This window comes from Labeo rohita, chromosome 5 (assembly GCF_022985175.1).
Source record: "Labeo rohita strain BAU-BD-2019 chromosome 5, IGBB_LRoh.1.0, whole genome shotgun sequence".
NCBI classification, from domain to species: Eukaryota; Metazoa; Chordata; class Actinopteri; order Cypriniformes; family Cyprinidae; genus Labeo; species Labeo rohita.
Genome location: NC_066873.1, coordinates 19,287,511 through 19,305,807, shown reverse-complemented (window position 1 = coordinate 19,305,807; position 18,297 = coordinate 19,287,511). Strand labels below are relative to the sequence as shown.

Below are 18,297 nucleotides of genomic sequence, written 5' to 3'. Positions count from 1 at the left end.
GTGATAGACAAGTGTGAAGGTAGCATTTTGATGTTGCTGGGGACACATTAGCGTGAATAAAGTGTCATGTTATCACATATGATCAGATCACAAAACACTTTGGGCCCTTTTAATATATAAGCTAATAGCTAATCCTCCAGCCACATCCAGAATCATGCCGTTTCCCACTGTTCTCCCTCCGAAAAGCACTAAAGACCTCTGTGAATACCACATGATGAGGTGCCTTGACTCCTGAAAATAAAAGCCTATTATCCCAATGCCTTTGTGCTCCTCTACTATCTGACTCTTTTGGTGCGGCCCCCATTGTCTCAATTGTCTGCTTCCATTCTCAGACCCTCTAGCCATTTTTGCCCCATTGCCATTCAGTGAATCCTTGTTTGGTCCTTCTCTTTTTCCACAACCCGTGACTCTCAGTCTGAATAGCCTGCATGTCCCCTCTCTTAAGTTCAAACAACAGACGGCCTCCTTCCAAATGCATTTACTACAAGGGTGGGCTCAATGGTCTTTCTGATTGCCTTGTTCTCTGTGTTTCATCACAGATGTCTGCAATGTCAATCAGCAGAATAAGGCGGGCTATACTCCTATCATGCTAGCAGCGCTCGCCGCCGTGGAGGCCCCGAAAGACATGAGGGTGGTTGAAGAGCTGTTCAGCAAAGGAGATGTCAATGCAAAAGCCAGCCAGGTTAGTGTAATTCTACTGTTGCACTTGAGCATCGTTTTAAACCTTCACACTGAATATACAGTTAAGGTCAAAAGTTTGCATACCCCTTTAAGAATCATTAAAAATGTTAATTATTTTACCAAAATAAGAGGGATAGTACAAAATGTATAAGATATTGAATAAGATATTTCACATAAAAGATGTTTACATATAGTCCAAAAGAGAAAACAATAGTTGAATTTATAAAAAAAATGACCCAGTTCAAAAGTTTACATCCCCTTGATTCTTTATACTGTGTTGTTACCTGAATGATCCACAGCTGTTTTTTGTTTGTTTTGTTTAGTGATAGTTGTTCATGAGTCACTTGTTTGTCCTGAACAGTTATACTGCCCACTGTTCTTCAGAAAAATCATTCAGGTTTCACAGATTCTTTGGTTTTTTAGTATTTCTATGATTTTGAGATCCATCTTTTCACACTGAGGACAACTGAGGGAATCATATGCAACTATTACAAAAGGTTCATATCCACACTTATGCTCCAGAAGGAGAAACAATGCAAGTTCAGGGTAAATTTAACTTATTCATATCTTCTGGGAAACATGTAACTATCTTCTGTAACCTCTGAGAGGCAGTATTAAATAGAAAAATATTATATTTAGGCGAAATAAGAAAAATGTACACATCTCCATTCTGTTCAAAAGTTTTTACCCTCTGCTCTTAATGCAACGTGTTTCCTTCTGGAGTATCTGTGAGTGTTTGAACCTTTTGTAATAGTCGCATATGAGTCCGTCAGTTGTCCTTAGTGTGAAAAGATGGATCTCAAAATCATACCATCATTGTTACATATCATATAGTCAATTACTCCTGTTGTGATATACGATTTTGGTCATATTGGCCACCCCTAGTAATACCTGACAATAGTCTATGGTCTATTTCATTAACATTAGTTACATTCAATTTTAAAATAAAATTAAAATAAATTGGTTAATTTCTACATGCACTACTGCTCGGAAGTTTGAAATACAGTCACGAAATAAGTCTTTTATGCTTCCCAAGACTGTATTTACTTGATTAAAAATACAGTAAAAACAGTAAAATTGAGAAATATATTTTAAAATAACTGTTTTGAGTCTTTTTTAGTATATTTTAAAATGTAATTTATTTCTCCGATGGCTAAACTGAATTTTCAGCATCATTAGTCTTCAGTGTCACATGATCCTTTAGAAATCAGTCTAATGTGCTCAAAAGAACAGCATTTATTTGAAACAAAAACATGTTTCGATCAATTTAATATGTTCTTGCTGGATAAAATGTTAATTTATTAAAAAAAAAATATATTTAAACCTTAAAACAGTTTTTCCAAGTGTTCAAATTAACATTAGTTAATATATTATGCAAGAGCAATAGGAAATGAACAGTGGTATACTTACTATAAATTAGCCTTGACCTAAAAGAATACCTTTTCAGCCAACAGTCCTTTTTAAGTCTCTAAACTGATCTCACTGACCTTGTGAATCCAGGCTGGTCAGACGGGGCTAATGCTGGCAGTCAGTCATGGCAGAATGGACATGGTGAAGGCTCTGCTCGCCTGCGGTGCTAACGTCAACATCCAGGATGATGAGGGCTCGACCGCGCTTATGTGCGCTAGCGAACACGGCCACGTTGAGATAGTCAAGCTGCTGCTGGCTCAGCCTGGCTGCGACGCCACACTCAGCGATAATGTGAGTGAACAGAGTCTCAATTAATGTGTTCGACTCATTTCTCATAGTGGATACTAATGTTATCAGAAAGCAAATAAGGCTAATGAGGTGTTTGCCACTTCGTCCCTAGGATGAGAGCAATGCCCTGTCCATTGCTCTGGAAGCAGGTCATAAGGACATAGCAGTGTTGCTGTATGCCCATATGAACTTCTCCAAAGCTCAATCACCAGTAAGTGATCGCATTTAGAGTTTTGCAAGTGATTCACGTTTGGCTCCGCTTACTGCTAATCGTACCTTTTATGTCTGTCATCTGTTCACAGGGTACGCCTCGACTTGGGAGGAAGACTTCACCCAGTCCTACGAGGAAAGGGCATGTTTGATTAGAGCGCTTCTACCCCACCCTGCCTGAGCTGCTATTTTTTCAGGTTCTGCCATGCCTACCATTTTCATCAGCTAGAAACCAAATCTACAGCTAAGAGACTGAAAACTTACTTCAAACCTCAACTAATGGATAGTAGGCAGTTATACTGAGCACTTTTGCGAACTTCTCCTCGGTTATGTCTTTCTCCTTGGCTTTTAGATTAGAATACAAATGGACTTGCTAGCTATGAGTCAGTCCCTTAAAGACCTCAAATGTGTACTCACCCTGAATGTATTCAAAGAGTATTCTTCTGCCTGAAATCACCAGCGTAATGTCAGAGCTAGACGTCAACTGGAAAGTGGCTATGGAGTTGCCTTCACGATATTGTTATTCTCATATAAATGTTGAATTTTATAATATATGGATATATCTTTGTATTCTTCAACCTTTTTTTTCCCACTCTCTTTCTCTCTTTTTAAAAATAATCAATAATTTATAATTCCAAGATGTGGCCAATGTTGCCTGACAATGAGCTTTATATTTGAACCATGTATATGCTGCCCAATGTTCAGCCTTTGGGGTTTATATCTTTTCTCCTCTATATAAAACCCTAGCAGAGATGTCCAGTGCGTATCAGAGGTTGAAACACACTTTCAATATTACAAAAATCTATATTTCTAGATTTGGATTTGGTCCTTACTTTTATACTTGCCATTTTATCTATTTAAAAATCACAGTATTTAGGAAATTTCAGATTTACTTTGTAACATGAAGTTATATATTTACCAATTAAAAGTTTTTAAGGGAAATAATTGTACTTTGTATATAATGTATGTTTGCTGTATGTGGATGCAATAGCTTTGACCGGCCTTTATGTAATAAACTTGTGTCATAGGTCTAACATGTGGCTTTTCATGTAGTCACAAATAGAATAACAGATAACTACCAACTGTAGCCTATAACTTGATAATAAAGTACTAAAATGACAGTCTCTTTTCTGAAACTTTTCTTTTAGTTGGCCACTTTCTTACAGGTCAACAATACAATGACTCCCTCTATTGGAATCGACAGCTAATGCACATTTCTCATATATTTAGACATGCTGGCTTGAGCTCTTTTCTTATTAGGCACTATTATTCAAATAGGAAATATTTGTTTGTATACATTATTCTTAAGATCTTAATTTAATCTTAAACATTTAATTTTTTATTTTAATGACTAATTAATTTTGCTCACAAATTAGCTGTATTTTGTTGTAGTCCTTGCAGTGGGGAGATTTGTAGGCATGAAATATGATGAGTGCTTTTCAGCGTTAGTAAAGAGGTCTTTTAGATATGGACGCTGAAAGGTTACAAATAAAATCAATGTATAGCCAATTAGCCCCTGCTGGTGGACACTGTAACTGCACCATTTCCATTGACCTTCACTGAGAATAAGATATGTAATCTGATGATTCCCCCCCAAGCAACATCCATTTTACAGCAAAATATTTTCAAAATTTATATTTTCATATAAAGTGACTGCAGTCAATTATTACAGATGTGTAAAAAAAAAATGTTGCTTCATACATTGCATATTTCATGTGTTCCCTGATAGCACACATACATCACGGAGACATCTATTTGACGTCTAAATTACATCAGCATATTTTTTTAGAGTGTTCTATAGGAGTCTATAGGATGTTTCTTATCAGATGTCAAATAGACATTTTGTAGATGTTTTTGTTTATGATTTTGAATGTATTAATGTCTTAAAGACATCTGTCAGATGTTTGTACACAGCAGATGCTTTCCAGATCAAGCGATCTTTAACAGACATCTTGCAGACATACATGTGCTTTCTGGGTTGTCTCCCCTGTAGTTTTTGTATTCACTGTTAACGTTACTTAAAGACTACCGCATGTTTTAGCCGTTTTAACAGTCGAGTTTACAAATACTTGGATAGTTTACTACAATAACAATGATAAATTGTTTACAATCATAGTAAGATTTTGTAGCTACTTTGGTGAACATTGCATTTTTTTTAGACAGCTGCAGTTTGGCGCTTTAGTGAATTTTTTTCACAAATAAAACAACCATTTTTTATTCACCTAATTGTAATCCAATGATATATCAAATACCTTGTGATACTCGTTGAGAATAAGATATGCAATCTGAGGATTTTTTTTCCAGCAACATCCATTTTCCAGAAAAATATTTTAAATTTTTACATTTTTATATGAAGTTAGTTACTGCTGTCAATTTAATATCTAGACCCGACTGTGATGTCATCTGATAGCTATTTTCAAGTATAAATATTATTACAAATATTATACAATTAAGGTCAAAAGTTTACATACACTTTGCAGAATCTGCAAAATGTTAAATAATTTAACAAAATAAGGGATCATACAAAATGCATGTTATTTTTATTTAGTACTGATCTGAATAAGATATTTCACTTAAAAGTTTAACTGGCAGTTTAACTGTTGAGGACTAAACGAGGGACTTATAAACAACTATAACTTAATAAAAACAAAGCAACAACAATAAAACAAACAGCTTTTGATCATTCAGGTAACACTAAGAATCAAGTGTATGTAAACTTTTGATCAGGGTCATTTTTATACTTTCAACTATTATTTCTCTTGTGCAATAAACATATTTTATGTGAAACATCTTATTCAGGTCAGTACTAAATAAAAAATAACATGCATTTTGTATAATCCCTCTTATTTTGGTAAAATACTTGACATTTAGCAGATTTTGCAAATTGTAAACTTTTAACCTCAACTAGCTGTGGAAAATGCCTGGAGAATATTCTGTTTCTGTTACGTGCCTTTTTTCTTCCCAAAATCAAAATAATTTAGATATATAAGCCTGAAAAATAAATATAACATGTTGACTACATAAAACAATTCACACAAATAATACATAATAAATAAATATTACAAATAATACATAAAAATATTCATAATTTTTAACATTTTTTTTTCTCTGAATTGTCGTTATTTTTACGCAAATTATCACGTTTTATTAATGAAATTTTGAATTTCTTTTGTTTTTGTTACTTTGATACTTAAATGCCAGCACACTGTCTGGAGCCCATATCAAATCACTATGTTATTACAAAATGTAGACCTAAACCCCCTTTATATCACCGTCCTCGCATTTTGTTTTGTTTCTTATGATCCATGATTTCATGAGACAATTTGGCGCTTACTTGCTCTTCAGTGGGAAGAACATCAGCTCCCACGCGCGCTGGAATGCACAGGTTGCTCGCGCCAAATATGAGCCTATTGTATCAATCCTCAGACCCTTGTTCTCTCTCTCCTTTATAAACGGGTTATAATCCGCTGGTGTGACATATTCTAGGCAGAAGCAACTGGCCATTATCGTCACCTGTCGGCATGAGTGAGGAAGAGCAGAGTAACGGCTCGCTGTCTGTCAGGAAACCGTCTCGCATGCCCAAGTGCTCGCGTTGCAGGAACCACGGCTTCGTGTCGCCGCTGAAGGGCCACAAACGCTTCTGCAACTGGAGGGACTGCCAGTGTCAGAAATGCAGACTGATCGCTGAACGACAGCGGGTCATGGCAGCCCAGGTACACGCTAGCCATCCTCGACGGGATGCGAGTTCAACTACACTCTCCTTTTATTGTGCATTTTATTTATTTAAACGTTAATTGTAACTTCCGCTCTCTTAATTGTGCTCTACATTTCACTGTTTGTGTTTATTTGGACGTTTATAAACTTTAAACCTACGGTTTTTATATTCATTGTTACTTTAAGAAGACTACCGCATGTTTTAGCCGTTGACAGTCGAGTTTACAAATAATTGGTTTGTTTGCTACAATAATAATGATAAATTGTTTACATTCATAGTAACGTTTTGTAGCTACTTTGTTGAAGGGTGTATGTTTTTTCAGCTAGCTGCAGTTTGGCGCCATAGCGAGTTTTTTTTTTTTTTTTTTTTTTTTTTCACAAATAAAACCGACAGTACAAAAACAGCAGTTTTATTCAATTAATTGTAATAAAATGATATTTCAAATGCATGGTGATACGTGTAGGGTGAGCTTGTCCCGGCTGGCTCGGGCGGTTTCAGGCCTTGATTTGACTTTTTGTCGTGTTAGGTGGCGTTACGGAGGCAGCAGGCCCAGGAGGAAGAGCTGGGCATTTGCAGTCCAGTTAACCTGTCCGGTTCAGACACTCTGGTGAAAAACGAGGCCGCAGGTGATAATGTGTTTACTATCATCTCAGGACCGCCATCACCCACCACCAGCAGTGCTACCGCCTCTCCCACCAACCTAGGTGAGTAAACCTGATTAATCTGACAATTAACAAAAAATGCTGGTCACAGGGGATCTCAGTACTTCACAGTCAAAAATCCAATTACACAAGTGTTTTCTTTAGAAGTGGGTATGTTGAGTTTAAACATCTATTTTGAATTTAATCAGAAATTTCCAATACTATTATATAAAATGTTTGTAATAGCTGTTGAGTAACAAGTGAGGTCACTAAAATCACACTGACATACATTTTGGCAAAAGTCAACTATATTATACAGACAGATTCGGATTTTTACTGTAAGGGCATCTTTCGTGAATGCCAAATTGGGGCAAGTTGTCACAGGTTACAGCGGTGTCAAAAGTTTACATACACCTTGCAGAATCTGCAAAATGTTAATTATTTTAACAAAAGAGTATGGAAATTGCAGTATGTTTAAACTGCTGAACTGGGTTTTTTTTTTTTTTTTATTAATTAAATTATTTTGTCTAGTGGGCTGTGTATACATTTATTATGTGAAAAAGCCTTTTAAGGACAGTACTAAAAATAACATGCAGTTTCTTTTATGATAGCTCTTATTTTGTTAAAAGTATTAACATTTCACAGATTCCTCAAGGTGTATGTAAACTTTTGACCACCGCTGTATAGTATATGTTGTAATTTTATGCAATTAATTAATTTAAATGTTCATTTATTCAGTATATATTTGCCGAAACGTTTTTAATATTGCTTTTTCCATACATTGTTTAATGAGTTTGCTAATGGTTTTACTGGAAATCTGAAAAGCCATTAAATAGCCTATAATACATTTTAATTGCAGATATGTTGTGTAAGATGGCTTTTATCTTCTCTAGAATGTAGTATGTAATATTACAAAGATATTACTGTCTTTATTACAGCACCCCTACAGTGTTATTTTATTTACTTTTGGATAAATGGTATTTAAAAAAATGATCTTGAGAAATTTTTTACTAAAGCAAAAAATTACTACTTTACATAATCACTACTTTTTTTTTCTTAAGAATTTGTAATTTGTGTTTGATATAAATTTCATCAAATTAATTACCAGTCAAAAGGACAATAAGATTTTTAATGTTTTTTTTTTAATGTATGTTTTTTTAAAGAAGTCTCTTCTGCATTTATTTGATCCAAAGTGCAGCAAAAGCAGTTAAATTTTGAAATACTTTACTATTTAAAATAACCGTTTTCTATTTGTATATATTTAAAAAATGTAATTTATTCCTGATTTAAATGCTGAATTTTTAGCATCATATTACTCCAGTCACATGATCCTTCAGAAATCATTCTAATATTCTGATTTCCTGCTTTATCATCATTTTGATCAATTTAAAGCATCCTTGCTAAATAAAAGCAATAATTTCTATAATAAAGTATTAATGTCCTATAAAATAAAACATATTCATCAAACAATTATGAAAAAAATGAACTCAGCCGTTTTAAATATTGATAATAATAAATGTTTCTTGAACAGCAAATCAGCATATTAGAATGATTTCTGAAGGATCATGTGACACTGAAGACTGGAGTAATGATGCTGAAAATTTTGGTTTGATCACAGGAATAAATTACAGTTCCAAATATATTAAAGTAGAAAACAGTTATTTTAAATAGTAAAACTTTCACCCAATTGCTGCTTTTGCTGTATTTTGGATCAAATAAATGGAGGCTTGCTAAGCAGAAGAGACTTCTTTAAAAGAGCATCAAAAAGTTTTGACTGGTGTACATTATCATAAAAGCTTGAGAAAGCAAAAAAAAGCTGTACTTGTGGAATAAATAAGCTCTTGTTTTTACTGTGCGTGTGATATGTCCTTGCATAGCATCAGATGCTGTTTCATTACAGCGACCTTCAGTATTTTTTCATCCTCATTATTTGTCCGTCAATTAACACCCTCTGTTTTATTAAAATAAAACCGAAACTCAACTTTTTGTGGGAGGTTTCTGTGAATTAGGTCTTTGTCATTTGGCCATGGGAAAATATAGAGATAAGCACCTCTTCTTGACCCCCTGAACTATCTATGACCGTGGCAAAGTGGCAAAGATAAAAAAACGAAAAGAACGATGACCATGGACATCTTGTACCCGTCCTGTGATTCTGCGTTCTGCCACCCTCCTCCAAACACAATACAGTCAGTGAGGTGCACCTCCATTCTCATAAGGAGAGGGGAGGCTATCAGCATAGATGGCGATTGTGCCGTGCCAGGACATATCCACGGAGGGCTGTTGTGTTTGATGAGCGGGAGAGACATCCTGTTCCTAGCGCTTCGATAGCACTAAGTAAGGAGTTGGATGCCAGACAGGTCAAGGCTGCTTATGTTCTCTAAATGTACTCAGCTGCCTCTTCGTTTGCTGACAGATGAAACAGGAGTTACGGGTGATTTTCAGGAATTGTCGTCAGAGATAAAGTGACACATGGCGTAACACACATGCTAAGTCATCTGTGATAGACAAAATAACTTCTTATAAACTGTGAATCTGTGCCATCACTTTCACATAAAGCACTGAAGCATTTTTAAATCATCACTAAATTTTGCACTTGTTGACAATATACATACATTTTTATTGGTAAAATTAATTAAAAGCTAGTGCAGAAAGTTGTATTATCAAACTTTGAAGTGTCCCAAGACATTAGATCAGCAATGCAGTGTATAGCTGGCAAAATATAAGCTATACAATTTTCAATTTTGCACATTGTGTTCTCATTTCAGGACAAAAGACTAAAGCTGATGCACTTGCCAGAGAAGAAACAGACACACTCCTCATTCTGACCTACTGTCTCTAATGTTTCAGGGAGCCGTTCCATGCTGGCTGTAAGTCCTGCAGCGACCAGCAGAGGGCACAATGACGGCACTTCTGACCTGATGGTGGATGCCTCCTATTACAACCTATACCAGCCCACGCCATACTCATCCTACTATAGCAACCTGTACAACTATCAACAATATCAGGTGAATGGACATGCTCCACACATCAAGTGCAACAATAATATGTGCTAACCATTATATGGTAATAATACATATTATTATTATAATTATGGATAACTTAAAGGGATAGTTCACATAATTTACTGACCCTCATGTTATTCCAAAATATCTTAATTTGTGTTTTAAAGAATAAGTCTTATTATTTTTTTATATGTCTTATTATATTATTAATATTTTCTTTTTTGTTCTTTTATGTATTTTTTTGGTGATCTTCCACTTTAATACATACAAATTTTAGGTGTAATAATTATAATTATAATAATAAACCTAAAATTTGTATGCTACCAGTCAAAAGTTTTAAAGTCAAGATTTTTATAGTCTTTTCTGATCACCAAGTCTGCATTTATTTGATCCAAAGTATAGCAAAAAGAGTAATTATTTATTTTATTTTTTTTTTTTTACATATTTTTACTATTTAAAATAACGTTTTTTATTTGAATTTATTTTAGAATATAATTTATTCCTGTGATTTCAAAGCTGAATTTTTAGCATCATTACTCCAGTCACATGATCCTTCAGAAATCATTCTAATATTCTGATTTGCTGCTCAAAAATTTTTATTATTATTATTATTATTATTATTGTTTTGAAAACAGCTGAGTAGAATTTTTTCAGGTTCTTTTGACGAATGGAAAGTTTGGAAGAACAGCATTTATCTGAAATAGAAATCTTTTCTAACATTATAAAGATCTTTGCTAAATGAAAGTATTAATTTCTATAATTTCTCAAAAAAAAAAAGATATTTACTCCAAGCTTTTGAATGGTATAGTGTATAATGTTACAAAAGCTTTTTATTTCAGATAAATGCTAATCTTTGGATCTTTCTATTCATCAAAGAATCCTGAAAAATGTATTCAACTGTTTTAAATACTGATAATTATAATAGTAATAATAATAATAATTAATGTTTCAAAATTTTGTTTTTTTTAAACAAATATCTGAAAGTACACTCTTAATAAGTCAGTCAAGTATTACAATATATTATGATAATCAACCATTATTTAAAGATAGAATTTTAGTCATTAGAATTAACACTTGAATAAATTCATATTTGTCATTTTAAACGAACTTAGGACTGTTGGTGGTGCTTAATATTTATTTGGCCATTCAGTGTTTCTGTAAAAAAAATGGAGAAAAAACAATAATACTGATAGGATCATAATAATAATACTACAGGTATTAACAATATAATAACAATGTAAAACGCACTAAGGATTATTGAGCTGCTGAGTTCGTGAATATTAATCATGTTGTCTGCGTTCGGTCGAACTGATTTGCTGAAATCAAAACAGGGATGATAACAGGTGAGCGCCAGCCAATGAGATTGCCACTTGCGCATTATTTCAGCTCTGTTATTTTGACAGGAAAATCCAGCAAAGAATATCTTTTACAAATAGTGCATCAGTTCAGCATGGTATGTAAGACTCTCTCGCTCTCTCTCTCTCTCTCTCTCTCTCTCTCTCTCTTTTTATTTTCGTGTGTGTGAGAAACACTGCTCTCAGCAAAGCATCGACGAGTTGTGAACCTTCACACTAGAGTTTACGGTATGTCAAATACAGGTACTTATTTGAATAATAACACCGATCGCTTGATGGAGAGCGAAAGTCTGAAGCACTCAGTCAGAGAGTGTTCGGCGAGTAAAAAAAATATATCTGTGCTAAACTTATACTTAGCCTCCAACTCACACACTGGCAAGTAAAATCTACAAATTTATTAGCCAGTGGTTAATGCTAGACATCATTTTGTCTGCCAGAGTGAAGATTTAGTCGCATATGCAAGTGATTTAGTTGTGTTGTAGAGGGTTGTATTTCTTACGCATTAGCTGTGGTAGTTTTTTAACCAGAAAGTGAGTTGTCACCATAAAAGAAACAGGAACTGTTCATGACAGAGATTTTTGTATGTGTGTGTGTGTGTGTGTGATGTTTATATTTCCAAAATTGACTTGCATTTATTTTGAATTAATCTACTGACCCAAAACTCAGCCCCCTGCTGTTTAGTATCTTCAAACCAACCCGTCAGACATATAGTACCTCGCACAAGCACTCTAGCAAACATCCGTGTGAACGCCAGCATGGTGCACACACCTCCACACTCACCCGGTCTGCATCCCATGTAGCCCAGGCCACGGTAATAAGGTGATTAAGTGTGTTGCAGCTGTGTTGATAGGGGCCGCTGTCATTGGACCCGTCTGGCTTGTTGAAGTTGGCAGGCCGTAGTGAGCTTCTGTCCTCGCTGTGCAGTGATAATACCTGTGCCATCGTTCCAAGCCAGTGGCCAAACACAGCAGGAAGGTGTGGGGGTTTCATGCATGCTACACCTCTTACATGCTGTTTACATTTCCCCACTCCCCCCAGCCGGAACCGCAACTAATTCTGTCATTGGAGGTTTTTTAACCCTTATCCTTGTTATATAACTATCAAGAGAAGACTGATATATCAAAGTCTGAATAATCACTGTTTTCAATTAGTTTGGTATCAGCTAAATATGTTTTTGCTAGTTTAATGATATTTGTGAAAATCCTAATCTGCAAAATCACATATTTCCAGTTTTCTCATCACACTGCTCGGGCACTGACACTCTCACTCTTCTAGCAGTAAGATATTGTTTTAAAGTAACTTATGGTTGTCAAAGATGTATTATAACTACGTTTTAATGTAGTATAATATATTGCCAACGTAAATTACCATTTAAAAGTTTGGGGTAATTAAGAATAATTTTATTTAGCCAAAGTGAATTAAGTTGATCAAAGCAACAGTAAAGACATAATATTACAGAAAATTTATATTTAAAAAAAAATTCTTTTGAAGTGTTCTGTTCTTTTGAACGTTCTATTTGTCAATAAATCAAACAAAAATGTCACAGATTTCACAGAATATTAAACTGCACAAACAGCATTGATAATAATATGTTTTCAACATTGATAATAATAAGAAATGTTTCTTGAGCATTGAAGACTGGAGTAATGACTGTTGAAAATTCAGCTTTGCCATCCCATGCAATAAATTAATTACACAAGCAAAAATAAATAAATAAAATATATTAAAATAGAAAACATTTCATTTTAAATTCTAATGATATTTCACATTATTACATGATTTATTGTAGTTTCGCTCAAACAAATCCAACCTTGGTGAGCATAAATATACAGTACAATTTTGTAATGTTAAAATTGTTAAAATTCACTAAAAGAAAATCAGACCTTTTGTACAAAAGATTTATGAGGTCAGTGTCACAAATTAGCCTATATAATAATAAGTGGGTAGGGATTTCAGTTTGTAGTGGTAGAGAAATTGACGTATTTTAACTGTATGGTTACAAATTTACACCAAGTTATAATCCGCTGTACTATAATGCAAAATATGCAAACCATCCAGTTCTGAGAGCAGGCATATGAATCTGTCCTGGCAGCAGCTCTCCAGTGTGGATGTTGTCTGCATCAGACCATGCTGCACAAGTTTGAAGATGACTGTTTGAAGATATCAAATTGGACAGCATGAAATTGAGGGCATCCTCAAAGTCATGGCCCGTTCAGCTTTGATATACCATCATCGCATTGCAACAGTTTTACAAGCCTTTATTAATCAGCCATCACCCACCGACATTAGAAAGAGTCTTCATACCATGACATAATATGATTTTCATATGGAGATCAGCCGGTATATATAGACTCTGATTTATATGGTAAAGTATCACCATTGTATCAAATCTGATCTACTCAAGTGTGAAGTAAATTAAATCTATATTTCTCCAGGGAGTCATTCCAGAGTGTTATATACACACAAGTCAGTGATGGGGCCATATTTCAGCATATTTGTGCAGTTGGGTCCCTGATGGCGACATATTGCTTCAGGGTCACCACCTCCATCTCCTTAGTGTGTCCCGAGGTTTGAATTGCAAAGGTTAATGATATTGCTCATCTGAAGATACAGCTCTGTAGAAGGGGAGTAACGTTAATTCTGATTTCACATTGCCTGATTTGACTATTTGGAAGATGAATGTAGGAAATATGCTGTGATTATTTTGATGTTTTGTAGTAAAATGAGATTGTTGGTTCATCTTATTGTTTCATTATCTCTTGGTTGTTTTTAGCTTTTGAATAAAGTAGGTTAATTTATTTAACATTTAGACTTAAGGCTGGAATACACTATACGACTTTTGTCCCCGATTTACAGTTTGGATAAATCAGTGCTAGTTGCCACAAAGTCAGAGCCAGTCCGCAGATTTGAGTTGATTGATTTCACAGAAAATCATGTAGTGTATAATGGTCACAGACCTTTAGACTATGATTTCCTCCATTTGGAGGATATCAAACATGTTTGATATTTTCAGCCAATTTTAGAACACATCTTGTTTTTGTTTGTTGTGATCGGAACAACTTTAAACTCTAATGTGAGATCCTCAGTAGTGTATCATGTCCAGTTTTCCTCTCTGACTATTTACAAAGTCAGTAAGTGTATGATTCCTAACATATAAAGCCTGTTCTGATAATAAAAGTCGTGTAGTGTATTACAGTCTTTAGCAGGCGTTTTATTTGTGTGATGTCATTATTTTATGGTCAAAAATACATTTTAAAAAATGCGGTTTATATAGATGTGGACTTGAAAGCAGCATTCAATTTCTAATTGTTTCTCATTTTTGAATTAAAATATATAATACCTTTTTTGTGCAGCATTAAAATTGCAAAAGGTGGTGTAAAGGAATAGGAAAGGTCCCATTTAAAGGCTCCAATTCTTGAGTGTTTAAGTATTGGTAGTTTGGCTTAACCCCAGTATGTAGTTTCATAAAAAATCACAAAAAAAGTAAAGGAGCTGTTAAAAAAGAAAAAAAAAACATAATACAGGAAATCACAAATATGACCCTGATAAACCCTTCAGACTGTGTGTCTGTTCTTATATAGAATATAAATTATGTTAGATTATTAGACCTTTTGACATGAAGGTTAGTTCAGGTTGTCACGACAAATGGAGTTACCTCAAAAAAAAGATGTGATGTCCATGGTTGAAAAATTCATTATGTTTGTTAAAAATGTTTTTATACCATGAAAAATCTGCACTGCAAAAAAAAAAAAAAAAAAAAATCAGTGACATTTACGGTAAAATACCAGCAGCTGTGGCTGCCAGAACTTCACTGAAAAAACAGTGAAGCTTTTTAGGTTTAATAGACTTAACTTAGATTCACAATAAAAAAATGTATTTCATTAACTGATGTAATGTTAATATACCAACCTATTGAAGTACTAATATCAGTTTTGAACCACTGTATTACATTGACAACCACTAAAACCATGGTAATGAAAAAGTCACATGATGAATCAAAGCTCATCACAAGTGGCTTTTCCCAAAGCTGAGGAGGGAATTCTTACATATAAAAGATGCACAGTGTCATTCAAACAAATACTAAACACCATCATGGTAACACACAAGATACTGAAATAATGCAATAAACATTAATGTAACAACATTCGATGTAAGTCAAAAACCCTATTGTACACAACAAGAAAAAAATAAGAATCAATTATTTTAATTAAAAAAACATAAAATGTGAAGTGTCATGCAGGGAATTTGAGGAGTGTCAATGTACGGTTTTTCACTGTAAATTATACAAAGACTTGTTATTTTTCACTTCCAAAAACTTTTTACTGTAAAATTATTACAGTTATTCACTGTATATAGTATGGAAACTTATGCTTTTTACTGTAGCTTTTTTTTTTTTTTTTTACAGTCTTTTACTGTTAAAGGAGAACTGCACTTCCAGAACAACAATTTACAGAAATGTACTCACCCCCTTGTCATCCAAGATGTTCATGTCTTTCTTTCTTCAGTCGTAAAGAAGATTTTTCTCCATATAATGGACTGATATGGTGCCCTGATTTTGAAGTTGCAAAATGCAGTTTAACTGCGGCTTCAAATTATCCCAAATGCATTTGTAAATGATTCCAGCTGAGGAAGAGGGGTCTTATCTAGCGAAACAATCGGTTATTTTCATTTAAAAAATACAATTTAAATACCTTTAATATCAAACGCTCATCTTGACTACGACCGTTTTTTTTCCCTCAACTTCAAAAATGATTTCAAACATCGCTGCAGAAGTTCCGACCCAGTCTTTGCAAAATGAACATGCAAACAAGATCAAACACCCTTAACAAAAAAAGTACAACAGCGATATAGGACGATTTTGAAGTTGAGGGAGAAAATACGGTCGTAGTTTTTCTACATACCCTAACTGTCTTGAGCTAGAATACACAGAGTTCAGGGATAGCAAGATAAGACAAGCGTTTGACATTAAAAAGTAAATAAATTGTATTATTTTTATGAAAATAACCGATCGTTTCGCTAGATAAGACCCTTCTTCCTCGGCTGGCATCGTTTACAATCGCATTTGGGATCGTTTGAAGCTGCATTTAAACTGTCTTTTAAAAAGTTCAAACTTGGGGCACCATATCAGTCCCTTATATGGAGAAAAATCCTGAAATGTTTTCCTCAAAAAACACAATTTCTTTACAACTGAAGAAAGAAAGTCATGAACATCTTGGATGACAAGGGGGTGAGTACATTTGTAAACTGTTGGTCTGGAAGTGGACTTCTCCTTTAAAATCACAATAATTTCTTACAGTGTGGTAGAAGCATGAGGAATGAGATTTGTGTTTCTGTAAGAACAATTAAATTGTTGTGATTTAGGGTGCATCATCTAAGAAGGATTTCTTTTTCCATGAGGCTGTGTCTAGTAATTTAGAAACTTCAGTTGTTGATATGACGTTATTATGATGCATTCTATCTCAAGTTTACGAAATCCTAATTTTTTCCATGAAACTTTCCATCAGAGCTTCTTCTCCTTATTAGGGTTCATTTGATAAGGAAGTAATTGGGTGAGGAGCTCATCTGAGTTTTATCTCAGTGTGTCCATCTCCCGCCCTCTCCCACCTCCAGCGAGTGGGGCTCCGCTGCACTGCAGGTGGAGAATGAAAATATGAGGGTTGCGTAGAGGATCCAGACAGCTGATGGTGCCAGATAAGAGCACACTCAGGGAGGTAAAGGACTCAAGCCAGCCCTGCTCTGGATCTAATACAGCAGAGGTAGCACAATGCTAGCAGGCTTGGTCATCATTTTTGTGAGCAGTTTTTGTAATTACATGAACTAGAAATCACAATGCCCATTCAAACTGCTGAAGCTGCACTAAGCAAGCACTATGCAGTGTTACCAGATTTTTGCCTAGATATGTTCATACCTGAGATAGAGATCAGAATCACAGGGAATGATGTTGAATGATGCATGAATTTTATTCCACTTGGAATTATTTTGATGTAAGTGTTATGGTAGGTTAAGAGTGGCATAGAAAAGGCAGGAAATAGTTGAGTAGCATTGTAAGCATTTGGGCACATGTTCAGTGTTTGTCTCTTGCTTGTTGTGGCACATGCCTTTTTCCCACCTCGTTTTATTTTGTGTACGTATTGGTGAGGTACTGTTGAAAAAAAATCACTTCAATTTGTATTATATTTGTCATAGGCAATACAAGAGGCTGACATTGTTTAAATAACAGTTTATAAACCTGTCAAGAGTTGATGGGGTGGACAGTAAATGGTGACATATTACTGGCTGACAGAAATCAAATTCCATAAAAGTGAAATTGAAAACACCCTAAAGCCTCTGTGCCGTCAAGTAGACAGCTTATTTTAAAGTTCTCACAAGAGGGAAGAAAACTTGCCAGAGCAGCTTGTTGCAGTTCATTTTGAAAAAGAAAGAGAGAAATAAAGCAATCTGAGCAAGAGGTCAACCATAAAACATACTGGCCATTTTTTCTCCCTCTCGGACTAGTGTAGACTCTTTTATCAAGTGTTTCAGTGCTGTGAGATGAATGTGTCAGTCTGCAGATAGAGCGCAAGATCTGGCTTAGGTCCGTCACTGTTGAGGTACCATACACCTTGTGTCCAATAATACGATTAAGTATGTCTTCTGGTTCAAAGAGAGACTGTATGAGGATGTGGAGATGGACCAATTGTATATCTGAAGTCAAAAGTTTACATACACCTTGCAGAATCTGCACAATGTTAATTATTTGACCAAAATAAGAGGGATCATACAAAATGCATGTTGTTTCTTATTTAGTACTGATCTGAATAAGATATTTCACGTAAAAGACATTTACATATAGTCCACAAGAGAAAATAATAGTTGAATTTATAAAAATGACCCTGTTCAAAAGTTTACATACACTTGATTCTTAATATTGTGTTGTTACCTGAATGATCCACAGCTGTTTTTTTTTTTTTTAACCCTTGTTACAACAGTTAAACTGCTGCTGTTCTTCAGAAAAA

General features: G+C 34.6%; 2 protein-coding genes across 3 annotated transcripts in view; both read left to right on the top strand.

Moving 5' to 3' along the window:
- Nucleotides 1–3,710, top strand: part of kank1a (KN motif and ankyrin repeat domains 1a) — a 62,908-nt gene extending 59,198 nt beyond the window's left edge. The window contains 4 exon segments of the mRNA XM_051109638.1: nt 540–682; nt 2,182–2,382; nt 2,492–2,590; nt 2,682–3,710. Of these exon segments, the coding sequence (XP_050965595.1) occupies nt 540–682; nt 2,182–2,382; nt 2,492–2,590; nt 2,682–2,741 (503 nt within the window). The 3' untranslated portion in view covers nt 2,742–3,710.
- A 2,273-nt stretch (nt 3,711–5,983) lies between these two features.
- Nucleotides 5,984–18,297, top strand: part of dmrt1 (doublesex and mab-3 related transcription factor 1) — a 33,900-nt gene continuing 21,586 nt past the window's right edge. The window contains exons 1-4 of one of the 2 annotated variants that reach the window (XM_051111310.1): nt 5,984–6,302; nt 6,831–7,008; nt 9,793–9,950; nt 13,738–13,890. In XM_051111310.1, coding sequence (XP_050967267.1) covers nt 6,111–6,302; nt 6,831–7,008; nt 9,793–9,950; nt 13,738–13,776 — 567 coding nt within the window. In that variant the 5' untranslated portion in view covers nt 5,984–6,110 and the 3' untranslated portion in view covers nt 13,777–13,890. Of the gene's footprint in view, nt 6,303–6,830; nt 7,009–9,792; nt 9,951–13,737; nt 13,891–18,297 lie in introns of those variants that run through there. The other variant, XM_051111309.1, reaches the window with a different exon arrangement.